Consider the following 18512-nt stretch of genomic DNA (forward strand, 5'->3'; position numbering starts at 1 on the left):
AGAGACAAGAAGTCCTGGGTTCAAATGTGACCTCACACTGGGTGACCCTGGGCAAGTCACTTAACCCAAATTGCCTAGCTCTTACCACTCTTTTTCCTTTGAACCAATACACAGGATTGACTCTAAGATGGAAGGATTTTTTAAAAAAGGTATAAATGCCAATGTAATAAAAAAATCTCAGAAAAAATTTTCATTTCTTAAGAAAAGAGGAAAAAAAGTAACTGTGTCCTAATTTTATTTTTAAAGAATTCTTTTAAAAATAATTTTTATTTCTCCAAACAAAAGCTGACTAGGCTCCAAAGTGATTCCTTATGGAATGGGGTAACAAAAGTGGTCTGGGATTAGAAAAGGAAAGAGAAGGAGCTCAGGGAGAGCAAGGCAGAGATGCTGGGGGAGAGACAGGGAGATGGACTCCTCCCACCGACAGCATTTTTCTCATTCCATTGACAGCCCAGCATCTCAGATCTCATCCAGCTTCGATGCTTGGCCATGTTCGGCCACTTTTACCCATTTTCCCTGTTGACAGGGACAGAAAATTGAGCAATTACCCTTAAACTCCACTCTCTCAGATCACTCAGATTGCTACACTTACTGAATTAAGCCCCCCGTCGCCCCTGGCTAAAAGTCACTAGAAGTAGCTCAACTGGGCCTGTCCTTTAGGAATTGAACATTTTTGGTGGGGTTGGTCAGGAGGCTTTCTTATCCCTAAGGTTGTCAATGTATTTAGTCCTGTCCAAACATAGCCCCCGAGATGCAGAGAGGCAGGGCTCTCCAGCCAAGTCCTACAAGGGGAGGAAGGTGGTGCCGCCCAGGCTGTGGCAGGTAGCCATCAGAAAGAGGCCCCTGTTTCAGAGGTGCCCAGAATGCTATAAGAGATATAAGCCTGAGAATGAACCAGGTTGAGGTTTTAGCCAGTTTTCAAAAGCTTTCAACTTAAAAGAAAACAAAAGATTTGGAGACTGACAATCTTTTACAACCTGCCTTTAGCTCAGAAGTAAACAATGTAAAATTTAGCTCCAATTTCAATCATGTATTTTGGGAGCAGTGAGCTGGCTCTGTGGATGGAGAATCAAGCCTAGAGATGAGAGGTTCTGGGTTCAAATTTGACCTCAGATACTTCCTAGCTGGTGACCCTGGGCAAGTCACTTAACCCCCATTGCCTAGTCCTTACTGATCTTCTGCCTTGGAACCAATACTTCATATTTCTTCTAAGACAGAAGGTAAGGGTTTTTTTAAAAATAGCTAGCCTTGGAGTTTGGGTTTAAATTCCAGCTCTCATGCTTTCTTAAATGAATGACTACAGGCAAGTTATATTAAGTCTCTCTCCCATCAATTTCCTCATTTGTAAAATGGAGGTAATAATACCTATAATTTTTATAAGGATTAAATAGGATGACACATGTAAAAAACACTTTGTAAACCTTAAGGCATTATGACTGTCAATAATAATTATAATTAGATGCCCAGAGGCAGCTAAGTAGTAAAATGGATTTGGGAGTCTGGAAGACCTGAGTTCAGATCCAACCTCAGACACTTCTTGGCTCAGTTTGCTCATCTGTAAAATGGGGGAAATAATAGCACCTACCTCCCAGGGTTATTGTGCGGATGAAATGAACTACCTGTAAAGTGCTCTGCAAACCTTAAAGCATTATATAAATGCTAGATATTTTTAAAAAACATTATTATTATGCTTTCCATGAGAGAGTCTAGTCTCAACTCTGCCTCTGCTAAAGAATCTCAACTCAGAGAAAATTACTTCAACTTTTTAAGTTCCTAATTTGGAACCCAAACACGTAGATACAATTTTCTTAATCTGATACCCTACAATCCATGTTCTGTCCCTCTATCCCATCCCTCCATACTTCTCAAGATGGTAACTGAAGAGTTTGACTGCAAAGGTCCCTTTGGTTCTAATGGTCTAAGATTCTAGGATGTGAAGCAGCAGCTTTTGAATTCCACCTACAACCCATATACACTTTCACATTTAGGAGTTTTGGTTCATAAATTGTGTGAGTCCATGGAATCCTCTCTCTCACTAGAAGTCCTCTGAAGCTAGTGGGGAAGAAGGTCAGACAAAGTGAAGTTTTATGACCCTAGGGGTAAAAAGAAAGGCATGTCTAGCCTAGGGAGGAAGGCATGATCAGCAAATCATCTGTTTTTCATGCTTTTAACTCTTCTTCCATTTTATGAGTTTCATTAGAAAACTCCTTCCAAAAGGCTGTGGAGCAATTTTTTCCTGAATTTAATGTCTTTTGTTTGTTTGTTTTTAACTTACAAGACTTCCTGTTCTTCATCCCCTAAAACCAACATAAGTCAACTTCTATACTATTGACCAAAATTGTCAGCCTGTTTCTCAAGAACTCAGTTGATTATTAAGCTCACCCAACACTCAGAGCCATTCATAAGAGTCTCAGTGCCAATGATCTGTCCCTTTGAGCACTTCCCTTCAAGTTGCTAAAATCCTGGGACTCCTGAATCGCTCAACACTGAGAGTCAGAGGTAGGGAGGACCTGTTGTTAGCCGTCACATTCTCCATGCCTATTGTCCTGCTCATTTCTTAACAACTTTGTTAATGTCCTGGCTCAGGCTCTGCCCTGTCAAGTCTGTCAGCTATTTTTCCTGGTTCGTCCTACTGCTGTCCGGTTCAGCTGAGGGCTGAAACAGAAGACAGAACTACAGCGGAGAGGATGGGCAGATCAAAAGCCTGGCTGGGGTCCAGCAGCAATGCACAGCTGCCAGGTCAGTGCTGGCAGAAGACAATTTCACACACATGTTAGGGAAACCAGATTTTGGAAAGTGAATTACAGGGCACCTTATTTAACAGTGCCATGAGGGATTATTAGGAGGGTGGAGAGACTTGGCAGCTAAAAGGGGTTTGGGTGAAGTCATACAGCAAGATCTGGCAGCCAGGAGTAGGCTTGTCCATAAGGGCTGCCAGAACATCTCCAGCTCAAGTTAAGTGGCATGCTAAGAACCACATGAAGAATTATTAGGATTTGTTCCTAGGTTTTTTTTCATAGTCCCAGGGCATGCCCTGAACTCCTGACCTTTTGGCTCTTTGATCTCACCTGGGACTTAACTTTTCTTTTGGGTCTAACCCTTGAACTTAAATTGGAGCCCTGAAACTGTTCATGTTTTTCCTTTCATTCTGTTCCTTGATTTTCAGTAACTCTTGTATACATAAAAGTGACTGTCAGCAGCTGACTTCAAATTTCGAAGAATCTGTATACTCTTTCTTATTGTATGACATAATCTCAATAGATAGATAAATAAATGGATGGATGGATAGATAGATGATGGATGGAAGATGGCTATATGCTCTCTTTATGCAAATATACATAATTATGTATGTATAAAGATCAAATATACTATCTGCTAGGCAACTTCTTCCTTGATGACTACTTCAGAAGCAGCCCTGGCTAGGGTTTGTTTTCTTTCTTGACTTTCCACTGTTTCCCAAGGAATGCTTGTAGTAGCCCATTTACCAAGGGGGTGACTCACCTCCTCCATCATCAGATCCTTCCATACTCCGTTGTCTGAGGCGCTGGCTACTCCCCATAAGAAAAAAAAAACAGGAAAAAAGTTTCAAATACAGAAACGGAAAATGAAAACTCCTACTTTTCCCCTTTTCTTGTTCCAATAGCTAAATGAGTCATTTGTTTCCCTTCTTCTGTCATCTTAGATTTGATTCAGTTCGACAAATCTTTAGTATGCACCTACTATAAGTAAGACATTGTACAAGCTGCTAGGGATGCAAAAATGAACTCATCTCTGTTTTCAGTTTACATTCTGCCTTGGAGATGAAAGTCACAGAGTCAGACAACTAGGTTTTTACCCTCCACATTTAGCTAGTAACACTTTACCTTCAACTAAGCTATGAAGTTAAACTCGAATGAAAACTCCCCTTAATATAGCAAAGGTAGGGTGCAGGTTCATTGTGTCTGTCAGTTTTATTGAGGCAGGATGCACAGGTTTCCTCTTAGTGCCAGGACTCACATGTCTAAGCCACAGCCCAGGGCACCAATGCCAACTTCTGCACACGTAGTTCTAGAGAACAGTCAGGAGCCAAGCCCCAAGACCAAGATTTATTCTCCCAGCCCCAGATCATGGCCAAATCTACATTCACACTTTTTGAATATGGGTGTGTCCAATTCATGAATACATACTGTTGACAAAGACACTAAGACACTATTAAATTCTGTAAAAATGTGGAAAACTTACTCTTCTACTTCTTCAGCAACTTTCTTTCCTGATCTGTAAAGATAAGGGGAAAAAAACACAGTTATTAAAACCTAATAGTTGGGGGAAGCTAGTGGCTCAGTGGATAAAGAGCCAGGTCTGGAGATGGGAGATCCTGGTTTCAAATCTGGCTTCAGACACTTCCAAGCTGTGTAACCCTGAACAAGTCATTTAACCCTCAGTGACTAACCCTTACTGCTCTTCTGCCTTAAAATCTATACACAAAAATGTTTTCTAAGGTAGAAGATAAGAATTAAAAACAAAAACAAAAAAACTTGTGATCTTATCTGTTGAAAAGGAATGGGTATATGTGTGGTAAGGAGAAGCCTAGTCAAAATAGGCCCAAGGGATACACTTTGTAGATTGTGAATGAAGTGTTTAAGTGTTTCATCTTATCTCTTACCAAAAGTTTCTATTTCTTCTTTTAGAAGCTGCCTATTTCTTTTGACATCTTATCTACTATGTAAAATAGCTTAGCCTTCTAAATGCCTCTAGATTTTACATGTTAGATTATTAAAATGGTGAATGTGAAGTTTTACCCCCAATCCATACCTGTTCTTCAAACTAATTTAGTCTAGTTGCATTGATTTTGTTCATTTATATGGCTTTTAATCTTATGTATACAAATTATTTCTTTTGCCTTTAATAATCTCCTCTATCTCTAATTTGGTTAAGTTTCCCTATAATTATATCTGTCAAAGATCTTGTCTTCCATTTTTTCTAATTAAAAAAATGTGACACATTGTATTTCAGTCTAGTATCCATTCAGAATATATGCAGTATATGACACAAAACGAGAGGTAGGATGGTGGAGAGTATAAAGAGCTGACCTCCAAACAGGAAAACTAGGGTTCAGATCCTCAACATATATGTGCTAAAAGTGACTTAACCTCTCCATCTTTCAGGGAACTATCCAAGCCAACAAACTGTAGACCAAGTGTCAGTGGGTAACAGTAGAAGGAGTTTTCTCAGTGGGACTTCCCTAGAACACCAGTGAAATCGGAGGAATGGACAAAAGCAAATGAATACGATATTGGTGTATACCCATTTTCTACCAAGTCGCTTTCTAGTTTTTTTCTAGCAGTTTGTATTAAAAAAAGATTCCTCCAGTAATCTGTATTCTCAAGTTGAGCAAATACATCCATTAGGATCCATTAGGATGCTATACCAATATATTTAAGTATCTATTTTTTTAACCAATACCAGAGTTTGGATAATTACTGCTTTATAATATAACATGAGATCTAGTAATCTGATAATTAGCTCCTCTTCATTTCCTTTTTTGTTCATTTTCCCCTTAACATTCATTACTTCATATTCCTTCATATGAATTTTGATTTTTTTCTCTACTCCTTTAAAGTTTCTCCCTTGGTAGTATGATTGACATAGTACTAAATATGTAGGTTAATTTTTGTAATAAAATCATTTTTATTATATTGGTATGATCCAGTCATGAATATTGAACATCTCTCCAATTATCTTTAACATCTCTTTCTTGATTTCTATAAAGACTGTTTTATAGTTGTATTTTTATAAATCCTCTTTCTTCTTCGATGGGTTAATTTCCACAGTTTATGTATTTTATAGATAAAGTAGAATTTTTCTTTTCTCCTTTCTATTAGTAATATGAAAAAAGCTGATTATTTTCTGGATAGTTTAAATCTTGCTCCTTGGATGAAGCAATTGTCTTGATTAGTTTATTTTGCTGGATAAAGAGTTTCCTAAATAAAGTATCATATTGTCTGCAAACACGGATAATTTTGTGTTCCCTTTGTCAATGTTTGTTCTCTTAATTTCTTTCTCTTGTCTTGTGGTTATAGCTAGCAATTATAGCAATATATCAAATAAGAGTGGATAAAGAAAGCATCATTATCTCATCCTTGAACTTACAAGGAAAGCTCTAAATGTTCTCTTATCATAATGCTAGCTCTAGTTTTGAGATAAAAGGTGATCATATTAGGGAAAGGTCCTTCCCTCTATCTGGTGTATGTGTGTGTATGTGTGTGTGTTTTACCAAAAAGGCCTTTTTTGTATTGATGCAATTATGTAGCTTTTGTATTAGTTGTTTACTATTATTATTATGCTAATAATTTAATGTTGAACCATGCTTGCATCCCTAGTACATATCTAACTGGGTCATAATGAATACATCTAGGTCCCAATTAGTGCAAACAATGAATCCTTTGAAGTAGTGTATTTTTCCAAATTCACACTGCCTATTTCCATTGGACTAGAACCAATTCCCATATTCTACATAATTACTTCAAATAATGTAAACTTGAATACACGTGATGCTTCTAGGGAATTATTTGCCAAACTAATGGTGATCTAATTGTAATTTTTTTAAGACTGCTACTGATGCTATTCCTGTTGAAGGTACCACTATTATTCCAACCACCCAGGTTCAGAACCTCAAATTCATCCTTAACTCTTCATTCTTACTCATTCCACATATCTGACCAGTTGTCAAATCTAGTTGATTCTACTTCTATAAAATCTCTTATATACATCCCCTTCTCTCCAATCAAACAACCACCACCCTAGGTCAGGCCCTCATCAATCTGTCATTGGACTTGCAATAGCTTCTTAATTGATTTCTCTACCTAAGTCTCTCCCTATTCCAATCTGTCCTTCATGCAACTACAAAAGTGATTTTTTACCTAAAGTATAAATCCAACCATGTTCCTCTTCTATTGAATATATTCCAGTAGGTCCCGTTACATGGAAGATTTTTGACATTTTAAACACTTCACATCCTGGCCTCAATTTATCTTTCCAGTCTTATTTCACATTTCTTCTCTCCATGTACACTAAAGTCAAGTCAAACTGTCCTCCTTATTGCTCTATATACATGACACTACATCTTCCATCTTTGTGCCTTTACATGGCAGCCCCCTGCTTGAAAAACATTTTCTTCAGCTTTTCTAAGAAAAATACCTAGTTTTCTTCAAGGTACAGTTGATATATCATCTACATAAAGCTCTTCTGAATGGATAAAGCATTCATTAAGTGCTTATTATATGTTAGGGCAGCGAAGTGGTACAGTGGATAGAATATCAGGCTTGACATCGGAAAACTCATCTTCCCGAGTTCAAATCCAGCCTCAGACACTTACTAGCTATATAATCCTGGGCAAGTCACTTAATCCTATTTACCTCAGTTTCCCCATCTAGCAAAAGAGTTGGAGAAGAAAATGCCAAATCACTCCAGAATTTCAGCCAAGAAAACCCCAAATGGAGTTGGACACAACAGAAACAACCAACAAACTTTATGTCAGGCTTGGTTCTAAGCAGTGGGAACAGAATCACAAGTAAGCAAGACAATCCTTTTCTTCAAGAAACTTCCATTCTAATGAAAAAACACCACTACCACCTCAAAAAGAGGTTTTTAAAATGAGAAGGTGAAGTGGGGAGGGAAAAAAGACTACATGGCTCAGGGAAGAGGTAATCAGGGCTAGAGGTCTGGTCTCTGGAAGGATAAGGTGAAAGCTTGCTTATCAGAGCAGAGGGAATTCAACATGAGGACCAGCATAAAGGAGGATGTTGGCTAGAAAGTAGGCAGTATGGGGACGAGATGCTAGTGCCTTCCTACTCAAATTGCCTCTATTTTCCTCCCTGAAACATGTGAATGGTTACCTGCCTAAATTTTTCATATCTATGGATTTATCTGCCTTCCTTCCTTTCTTTGTCTCTCCCTCCCCCTCCTTTCCTCCTTTCCCCTTTCTATTCTTCTTCATCCTTCCTTTTCTCTCTCCTTCTGCCTATCTCTTTTCTCCCACCCATCCTTTCTCTCTCTCCCGTTTCCTCCCTTTCTTTCTCTTCCTTTCTCCTCTGCCTTCCTCTCTTTCTCTCTATCTTATCTCATCCACATCTGAAACTGTCTCTCCTTAGTCTGGTTGCCTTCTGATCCCAGGAGCTTGCCATATTGGTTGGCTTTGGTAATACTGAAGATCATAACTCCCAAACTCAAGGGATCCACCAATCTCAGCCTTCCGAGCAGTATGGATCAATGATGTGTACCACCACATCCAGTTTTGTTGATGTTTCTTAAGATTTTTTTTGTTTTTGTTTTGTTTTGAATAATAGATTCCCTGCTCACTTCAGGTTTTTAACAATAGAAATTGAAATTTCTCTCTTTTGCTAAAATCCACCTTTTTTTATTGATGGTCGAGGAGTGAAAATGAATTCTTTCAGGTCCAGCACAAATGCCACTTTGTCCATGAAGCTTGCTGGGATGCCTCAAGATGAAAAAGATTTCTCTCTCATTTGATCTCATGGCACCTTGATATTTTGCTAATACATTTATCATGTTCTCATTTGTATTATATTTATCTATTCAATCTTATCTCTGGACCTACAAGACTACAAATTCCTTGAAGGCAGGGGCCATATCTTATTTATTATTACAGCTCCCCCAAAACTTGGCAGAAGGCATCAAAAAAAAAATCCTTGCTGAATGAATAATCTTCATTTTACGGAGAAGAAAACTGAGGCACAGAGAAACTAAATAAAATTTAAGGTGATAAGGGGTTAGCAGCAAACCTACTATTTGAAACCAGATCTCCCAAGTTTCACCTTAGGTCCTGGAACATTTGTGTAGTGATGTGACATGTACAAAATTATGTCTTTTTTTTTAATGAACAAACATTTCCATGTACTCCTAAGACAGCTATTTGGACTTTCTAGAGCTATATACAGTCAATTTTCAACTCTCCATAATTATTTAAGGAGAACATAGAATAATATGATGGAGAATGAAAATCTATATATAGTTGCCCAAACTTTATTTTTGGCATCAATTTAAACTCTCTCCTCTACAAAACTAAAACTGTCTCACAAAGTGGCAACAGAAATGACAGATGAACATTTTACTTCACCTCTCTAAACTGCCCCCCCTCTAGTAGAAAGGAATCGAAGGCTGGCAAATTGGATAGAAGGAGGGGAAAGAGCAAGAGACCTGGATAACCTACAAACACAAAAATTAAAGAATCTGCCTTTCTTGATAGGACACACAATACAAATACTGTAAATGATGGAGTTGAAGCTTCAAGGGACTGGTAAATAGTAGTTCTCTTGTTCTCTACTCCAACAAGCCAAGAAGTAATTCAGTAGAGATTAGGGATGCTTGTTCAATATTCAAAATGTAAAACATGGAGGTTGCTGAACCAGCACTTTGAAAAGTTAATTAAATGCCAGATTTCTTTTTAAGAGATACTCCATCACTTGCTGATTGCTCTGGCCATTTTACAGAATGAAGTTTTAACTCTGTACAATGAAAGTAAATATTCTCCCCCACCTTCTGCTCCCTGGAGACTGAATAACATGATTGGGAATACATTGCTCCCCACCCCCCTTTCCAGCATGTTAGATCCCCAATCTGGTCAGAGTCAAATAAATGTGGTAGCTGTCATATATTAATGTTTCTCTTTCTGGATAATGCGGCAACTGCTATGGTTTAGAGTTATTTCCTATCCTTATATGGTTCTCTAGAAGAGGAGAGACCTTATCTTCCAAGGATTATGGTATCATTAATTTCAGGCTGTACATAATGTTATTAAATTAATATCATATTAAGGATAATAATGATAATAATTATTGGCCTTCTATACTGCCTTAAAGTTTGTCAAGAGCTTAACCTTCAGTAGATCAATTTAGCCTCACAATAACCCTAGGAGGTAAATATTATAGGCTTTTCCTCCTGCTTTCTGTAGACAGGAAAACTGAGGCTCACACATCCAGTATCAGAGGTAGGATGTGAACTCTTATCTTTCTGAATCCAAGTCCAGCACTCTTATCTTCAAAACTAGACTATTTGGGAGGTCCTGGGTTCAAATCTGACTTCAGAAACTTCCTGGCTGTGTGACCCTGGGCAAGTCACTTAACCCCAATTATTGGCCCTTACTCTTTTCCTGTCTTGGAACCAATACTTAGTATTGATCTTAAGACAGATGGTAAGGGTTAAAAAAAATACTACATGATCCTCTCCTAAAGATGATGACCATCCAGATAAGGCAAATGGAGGAAAAGGAAGCATAACAATGATAATTATTAAATGCAGATGTATGGTTTTGTTAATAATCCATCTTTGTTTTGTGAAAAGCTTAATGGAAGCAAATAGCCAGTGTTTTTTCCTAGAAAATAGTTATGATTTTTCAAATATCCATATAAACACAATGATGGGAAGTGTCCTCTCTCTTAGAATGGATAATTAAAAACAAACTACAAGAAGTTCTAAAAGTTCACTCTACAAAACTTCACTTTGACAAACTTATTAAGCATCTACTGTATACAATGCAGGTTCATACATTTTCTTCTTATCCCTCCCATCCTCCAGTTCAGCAATCATGAACCATGATCAAGCAACTTTGCCATTGTTCCTGGATAGGTATGCCTATTTATCCCCTCTATGACACCACTCAGCATCTCTGTAACATCAATATGCCTCTCTCTAAGCTCCCCCTCCCATTACCTATGTGTATGGCTTTTCCCATTTGAGTGTAAGCTCCTTGAAGGCAGGGGCTGTTTCCATTTTTTAAAAATTTGTATTCTGAGCACTTAATATTTGGCACACAGTAATCACTTAATAAGTGCTTTTTTCATTCATAAGAATCAGTCCTTCCTCTGGGTTAGTTTATACACTGGGGAGACTGATAGATAGAATACAAATCAGAATACAAGTATATAGAAGATGCATCAAATGTTATAAGATGAGGTGTGTGTGTGGGGGGGGGAAGGCACTTCTAACTAGGATGGACCAGGGAAGGTTTTGTAGAGAGAGTGGTATTTGAGTTGAGCCCAGGTGAAGATTAGAAGAGAGTGCATTGCAGGCATGAGCAAAGGCAAAAACAAGGATGTGTTAGGAAACAGCAAGGAATACTCTTTAGCGGGAGCACAGTACAGCTGAATACTTAATGTTTTGCAAATAATATTTTACCTGATGATGATTTTCTTTCACTGACAGGCAGTACAAAAATAGCCTAGGATTATTTTTATTTTATTAAAAATTTTTATAATTATATGTATGTATATTTAATATATATTTAAATTATTATATTATAATATGATATATTATTATATTAAATTATATATAATATAAATATAAATTATATTATATTAAAACATCTTTTAGTTGTTTTGTATCAAACCCCAAATATCTCATGTCTAGTTAAATGGTTTTCTACTTTATATCATTCAATTCCAATTCTAGTTCTTTTTTCTTTTTTTCCCTTTTTTTTTTTTAATTTGAGGAGACAGTGGCCATTAGAAATTTCACTGGCATCCAAGGGGCCAGGATATGGTTAGTTAAGGTCAAATTTCTTCCCTTTGCCATATTCTAAGCTGTATAATTAACACTGGGCAATTGTACTTTTTTTTTTAAATTAGGATGTTGTAGGAGTGAAAGAAGAGCCCTACCATGTTCTAAGACACACTTGGCAAATACTTGCTGACTCCTAAAAATTGCACGACATTAGTCTGTTATTCCTTCCCATCTTTCTTTTTCATTTCTGGGGACATATATTGTCTTTTAAGATCAGAAAAGAGTAAATGTGTCCCACTATGCCAGCAAGCTAATCTTTAACACACCAACAGGAATACCGCAGTCTCCTTGGGGTAAACTTAAAAAAACAAACAAACCCCAACCAAAAAAAAACCCAACAAAAAATAAAAAAAGCAGGATTCCCCTAGTAAGTGGTCATAGGACTTCATCTGTAGCTTTTACAGGTTATGTGCTGAAGGGTGAAAGACAATCCTAATGTAGACATCATCTATGTTAAACTGTTTCTCTCTCATTTAATGGAATACCGCGGAGATCTAAATGGAGATAAAGTACCACGGCTCAGAGAACAGCAAGGATGCTATCTTTATGCAGCATGACAATGTTCAGTGGTTAATTAGACACCGTTAACCTATTTTAGCAGGGGACATAACTGGGATAAATGGGGGGAAATGTCCTTGAAGTCTCTTAATATCCACAGTGCACACAGGACCCTAGATTCACCTTCTCACTGCAGGACAGAGGCATACTTAAAACATAATAAAGGCTTGATTGATTGATTGATTGATTGATTGATGCCAAAGCGCCAGACAACAAGACTGATTTTGGGCCATGGATGTACCTATTTGAACCTATCCCCAATTTCCTATGACCTTTGCTCTAGAGAGAGTTTTGAAGGATCTCTGAGTCTATTTTATTTCCTACTTAGAAATAACCAAGAGGAGTTATTATGGCAACTTGTTGCAACTGGAACAGGAGGTAAACCTGAAGAGAGAATCCCATATAAATCAAGTTACATCAGGAAGCATGGTACTTGGCAGAGACTGCTCAGTGTCTGATCACTTAGTAAATAGAACTGAAAAAAGCCATTCCTAAGTAAATTGATGCTAAAGCCATCCAAATAGGTGTGTTATGCTCCAAGAGAAGAAATAATCCAAATGTCCTTTACTTATAGTTAGAGTTTTTAATCTTGAAATTTCAAAGTATTCAATATCAACTTAATTTCTTTAAGATCACAAAGAATCAGGCACTTGCAAATATTACTTCTAGAATAATGAATTAACACAAAAGAAAAATAGTTAATCTCAAGTGATTAAACAGGGCAGAGGAAAATCTAAAATTCAAGATTTGGGAAAATATGGCCTGAGAAATAAATTTCCACAGAAAGAACCAGAAACTAAAAACAAGAAAATACTGTTATTTTAACTTGGGATTGTGGAAAGCAATACAACAACAATCCAGGTTGTATTTTTCAATGTCAGATCTTAAGACAGGCCAAGCAATTTCATTTACTTTATGGATGTGTCACACCTAAAACTTGGATATAAGCTTTGATAAAAAGTTGAATACTTTGCAGGATTATAGATTTAGAGTGGTAAGAGTATTTAGAGGTCATCTGGCCCAACCATCTCACTTTATCGATGAGGAAACTGAGGCACAGAGATTTTAAATTACTTGCCTAATGTCAAACAAGGCCAATAATAAGGTACAGAGGTAGGATTCAAACCTAGATCCTCTAAATACTTCAGTCCTTTTTCCCATCATACCATGCTGCTATCCCTTATGGGATTTGCTTTTTCCTTAGCTAGTGAATACTCCTCAATCAAGTATTACCTGAAAACCAATGCCCTTCACATTTTCCCAGTGAGTCCTAGGATTATTTCTATTCACTTATGTTTAATTCCCAGGAATTTGGGGAATTTCTCTCCTGTCTAAGTTTCATCAAGAATTCCCCAAGTTCAGAATCCCCGCACACAGGGGGTTTCGTCCATATTAGGCTACATTCAGTTTCCAACTGCAGAGTTCATTTAAAAAAAAAAAGGCTACCAGAAGAGAAATGAAAGACTAAGTGGGTCTACTCTCTCCAGGCTGTCAAAGCTCTGTGCATCCTTCTAAGGGCGGGGTGGATCTGAATGGCTATTACCGAGGAAAGTTTGCCACCTACTGGCCATGTCCCCAAACAACAGCTTTGGTTCCACTCAAGGTGAAATTATTCCCCATTAGATTAGAAGATCATCACTTAAAACTCTGACAAGACAGTAATATTTCAAAACACATTAAGCTCTGGGAAAGAACATGGAGTGTTCCTTTATGCATAGACTGGCGAAGAAGAGAAGAAAAGGGAATAGGATTCAGTTTCTCTTGTTAAGTCTGAAGTTCAGATATTAGAAACATAGGTGGTAGTTGATTAGCGTCCATAGGGAGAGAAAGCTATCAATTTAAGCACTTGGACCAGAAGATGACTCCAGAGTAGTTATTATTTATATACAAATGAAAATCAGTTGAACAGAGATACTGGTAGAACAAACCCTACCATTTTATTTGGGCCAATTCAATGACTTGCCCAAAGGTCACATTTTCTACCTGTGACTTTGGGGTAATCACTGAATCTCTCAGTGCCTCGGTTTCCATATCTGTAAAATGACCTCTAAGGTTCCTTGTAGCTCTAAATTTGTAGTGCAGTATGTGGTCCTGTGATTTTTGGTCTTAGCCATAGCTAGAGAGCTTCTCTTGACCTCTTAAGAATTCTCCCCCACCATTCACATTCATCACCAATTTTCTTTGCTTCTAATAAAAGTCTTCAAAACGTCCTAGCTGTGAACACAACTGGACTTGCCTTGTGTGGGTAAAGAGGGAAGAGAATGGGCTACAGCATTAACAGTAAACAGGTTGAAAAGTAGATAGTACTGATCAGTCTGTCAACATGTTGCTACCTTGATGTACTTTTATTTTGTTTGTTTTTAATTTTTCCAATTACATGTAATGATTTTCAAAATATCTTTTCCAAACTTATAAGATCCAAATGGTATCCCTCTGCCTCCTCTTTGCCCTCCCTCCTGCAAATGGTCATTTTATCTGGATTACGCATGTATTATCATGCAAGACATACTTCCATATTGGCCACTGTTCTAAGAGAATACTCATGCAAAACCCCAACCCCAAATTTTTTTGTTTTTCAAATCTTACCCTCTGTCTTAAAAGCAATACTAAGTATTGGTTCCAACACAGGAGTGCAGTAAGTGCTAGACAGTTGGGTTTGGGTGACTTGCCCAGGGTCACACAGCTGGTAAGTGTCTAAAGCCATATTTGAGCCTAGAATCTCCTATCACCAGGCTTGGATCTCTGTCCACTAATTTACCTAGCTTCCTCCCCCACCCCTGGTGTTTGGTTGTTGTTTTTTAACCTTTACCTTATGCCTTATAATCAATACTGTATTGGTTCCAGGGCAGAAGAGTGGTAAGGGCTAGGCAATGGGAGTCAAGTGACTTGTCCAGGGTCACACAGCTAGGAAGTAGAAGTCAAATTTTAACCCAGGACCTCCTGTCTCTTGAGCTACCCAGCTACCATCCTTGGTATGCTTTTAATAAACTCCTTGGAAAGAAAGAGAGAGAGAGAGAGAGAGAGAGAGAGAGAGACAGACAGACAGACAGACAGATAAAGAGAGAGAGAGACAGAGAGAGATAGAGAGAGAAACAGAGATAGAGAGAGAGAGACAGAGAGACAGAGACAGAGAGAGAGACAGAGAAAGAAAGAAAGAAAGAAAGAAAGAAAGAAAGAAAGAAAGAAAGAAAGAAAGAAAGAAAGAAAGAAAGAAAGAAAGAAAGAAAGAAAGAAAGAAAGAAAAAAGAAAGAAAGAGAGAAAGGAAGGATGGAAGGAAGGAAAGAAGAAAGAAAGGAAGGAAGGATGGAAGGAAGAAAGGAAGGAAGGATGGAAGAAAGAAAGAGAGAGAGAAAGAGAGAAAGAAAGAGAATGAGAAAGAAAGAGAGAAAGAGAGAAACAAAGAAAGAGAGAGAGAAAGAAAGAAAGAAAGAAAGAAAGAAAGAAAGAAAGAAAGAAAGAAAGAAAGAAAGAAAGAAAGAAAGAAAGAAAAATAAGGGAGGGAGGGAGGGAGGAAGGAAGGAAGGAAAGAAGGAAGGAAGGAAGGAAGGAAGGAAGGAAGGAAGGAAGGAAGGAAGGAAGGAAGGAAGAAAGGAAGGAAGGAAGGAAGGAAGGAAGGAAAGAAAAGAAGGAAAGAAGGAAAGAAGGAAAGAAAGAAGGAAGGAAGGAAGGAAGGAAGGAAGGAAGGAAGGAAGGAAGGAAGGAAGGAAGGAAGGAAGGAAGGAAGGAAGGAAGGAAGGAAGGAAGGAAGGAAGGAAGGAAGGAAGGAAGGAAGGAAGGAAGGAAGGAAGGAAGGAAGGAAGGAAAGAGAGATGGTATCATGTGAAATCTGGCTAAGGGTCCACAGGAGAACAGTACTTTATGGAAATTAAATTATTTGGGTCAGGTACTACAGATGTGGTATAATAATGCCTCTTCCCCTCCATGATAAAAGGATCAAAGGCAGGATGAGACGTTGGGATCTCAGTGGCAGGTTCAGCAGCCAACAAAGTAGGAATGAGAGCCGTGTGGTATTACTCTTGATGGGACATGGTGCAGTTTGGCTTTTAATAGTCCTCAGCTTGTGCCCTTTGAATCACAAATAAAAGCTATTTGAGCAAACATATATCAAAACAACCAATCCACTGTACAAGAGCAGCTAGAAGAAAATAAGAAGTTCCCAAGCCAGGAAGAGGGTTCCCAAGTGGAATAGCGTGGGTCATGCGCAGCCTTCCCTGGAAGCCCCAGGAACAGTGCGGCAGAAGGGTCTGTGGGTCAAGAGTATTAATGGAGGGACTTGAAGGAACCACATTGCATGAGTATGGTAATGCATGCTCGGTAGGCCTTCATGTTCTTTCTTTTATGAGTCACCTGGAAACAAAATCACTTTCAGTCGCTTCTGGAATAAAAGAATGAAAAGAGAGACGAAATAGCTGTGATGTTCACAGATGTGTTTTTATTTGGGGGAGATGGACTTCATCAAAGAGAGAACAAGGAGATCGCGGATGAAGGGGGAATATTAACCAATGACAGGCGTGCCTCATCACTCCCTCTTGACTCCCGGCCACACACACACTGCAAAACAAGGCCCTCTCAGCAGAGATGAGCGGGCTCCCGAGACTCTGAACTTCTCTTTGCTTCAAAATGTTTTGTTCCGCTCATAGGATCAACATCTCATTTCTGCTGGTACCCCAGAGGATGGCAGTCAAGACAACTTTCCTAGGACAGAGTCTGCATCACGCCCATGGTACGAGCTCTTGTGGTTTCAGCCATGATACATTTTAAAGGCCAGCACCATTCTTATAATAATGATAATAACCATAGTTAGCATTAAACATGCTGGCTTTACTTAAATGACTGGAGTTGCACAGTGACTTTTGGGACAAACATTGCCTTGTTTCAGCCACAGGACCAGGTTCAGGAAGGCAGGTGCTCTCAATGTATAACACAGGAGGCATGTGTGTGTGAACTGCCTAGGTAAGTGTCAGGTAGGATTTGAACTCAACTCTTCCTGAATCCAAGTCCAGCACTCCATCTACTGCACCACCCCACACCTATTCTAGTCATTCCCTTATAGATAGATGACTTGGAGGAAATCACTTCGTCTACCCGATGAAAATTCTTGGTCTTTTCCCTGGTGAAATACAAGTGCTGGGCTAGATGACGCCCACAGCCCCTTCCCTACATGGACCATTCTCCTACCAGCTGTGTGTAGATGACCCCGCCCACTTGCTCTCATGTCCTGGGATATCTCTAATCTAACAACGAACTAGCTAGCTAACATTTCTATAACAGGTACTAAGTGCCTGGCACTAGGCTTGGTGCTTTTAAAATTATTATCTCATTTGATCCTTATAACAACCCTGTGAGGTGAGTGTGTAATATGATTACCCCATTTTACAGATGAGGAACCTGAGACAGGGAGTCGTCTTGTGGCCTACCCAAGGTCACAGCTAATAAATGAGGCTGCATTTGAACTCTGGGCCCAACTCTCTCACCACTGCCCCTTTCATGGAAGCTCTTAAACCAGCCTTTCTGCTCCCACCTGCCCCCTTTCCCAATTCCAAATCACCACCTAAGAAAGCACAGCCACCTGTTTAGCTGACATCTTGTCCCCAACTTGGCCCTGAGAAAACTCATCTTCTCATTCTCACTCACCAAAGAAGGCACAAAAATCTCTGTTCTGTGCTGCCTGAATGTGAAGCTCTTCCCTCCTTATTCTCTGCTTCCTCTTTTCCAGGTATCCTATTCTATTTCTTCTTCTAGTAGGAGTCCTTAATGTGGGGTGTGTGAATTTTTAAAATTATATTGAGGAGAGGCTGTATGGTGGGACAGTGGATAGAGCACCAGGCCTAGAGAGATTCTGGGTTAAAATCTAACCTCAGGCACATCCTAGCCCTGTGACCCTGGGCAAGTCACTTAACCCTCATTACCTAGCCCTTACTGCTCTTCTGCCTTGGAACTAATACTTGGTGTTGATTCTAAGACGGAAAGTAGCATTGCAAAGAAAGCTAATTCTATTGAAATATGGTTACCAATAATTTTTTTAAGTCTTATTTTCCATGTTTTGAGGATTTTTTTGTTTTAGGCATTTAAAAACATGGTTTTGAGAAGGGGTCCCTAGGCTTCCCCAGGATAGACCCCAAAAAAGGTAAAAAATGGCCTAAGACATTCTTCAAAAATAAATAAATAAACCCTTACCTTCCATCTTATAATCAATATTGTGTATTGATTCCAAGGCAGAAGAGTGATAAGGGGTAGGCAATGGGGGTTAAGTGACTTACCCAGGGTCAAACAGCTAGAAAGTATCTGAGACCACATTTGAACTCAGGACCTCCAGTCTCTAGACCTGACTCTTGATCTATTTGGCCATTTCTAAAATTTTACCCACTTTCTTATTCCTCTACCCAAACAATGAAGC

General features: G+C 38.7%; 1 protein-coding gene across 1 annotated transcript in view; it reads right to left on the minus strand.

Moving 5' to 3' along the window:
- Positions 1-18512, minus strand: part of IFT43 (intraflagellar transport 43) — a 116651-nt gene that overhangs the window by 26923 nt on the left and 71216 nt on the right. Inside the window, exons 4-5 of the mRNA XM_001374626.5 lie at positions 4222-4254; positions 3502-3548 (exon numbers count right to left, since the gene is read on the minus strand). Coding sequence (XP_001374663.2) covers positions 3502-3548; positions 4222-4254 — 80 coding nt within the window. The remainder of the gene's footprint in view (positions 1-3501; positions 3549-4221; positions 4255-18512) is intronic.

The sequence above is a fragment of the Monodelphis domestica genome, chromosome 1 (genome assembly GCF_027887165.1).
Source record: "Monodelphis domestica isolate mMonDom1 chromosome 1, mMonDom1.pri, whole genome shotgun sequence".
NCBI lineage: Eukaryota > Metazoa > Chordata > Mammalia > Didelphimorphia > Didelphidae > Monodelphis > Monodelphis domestica.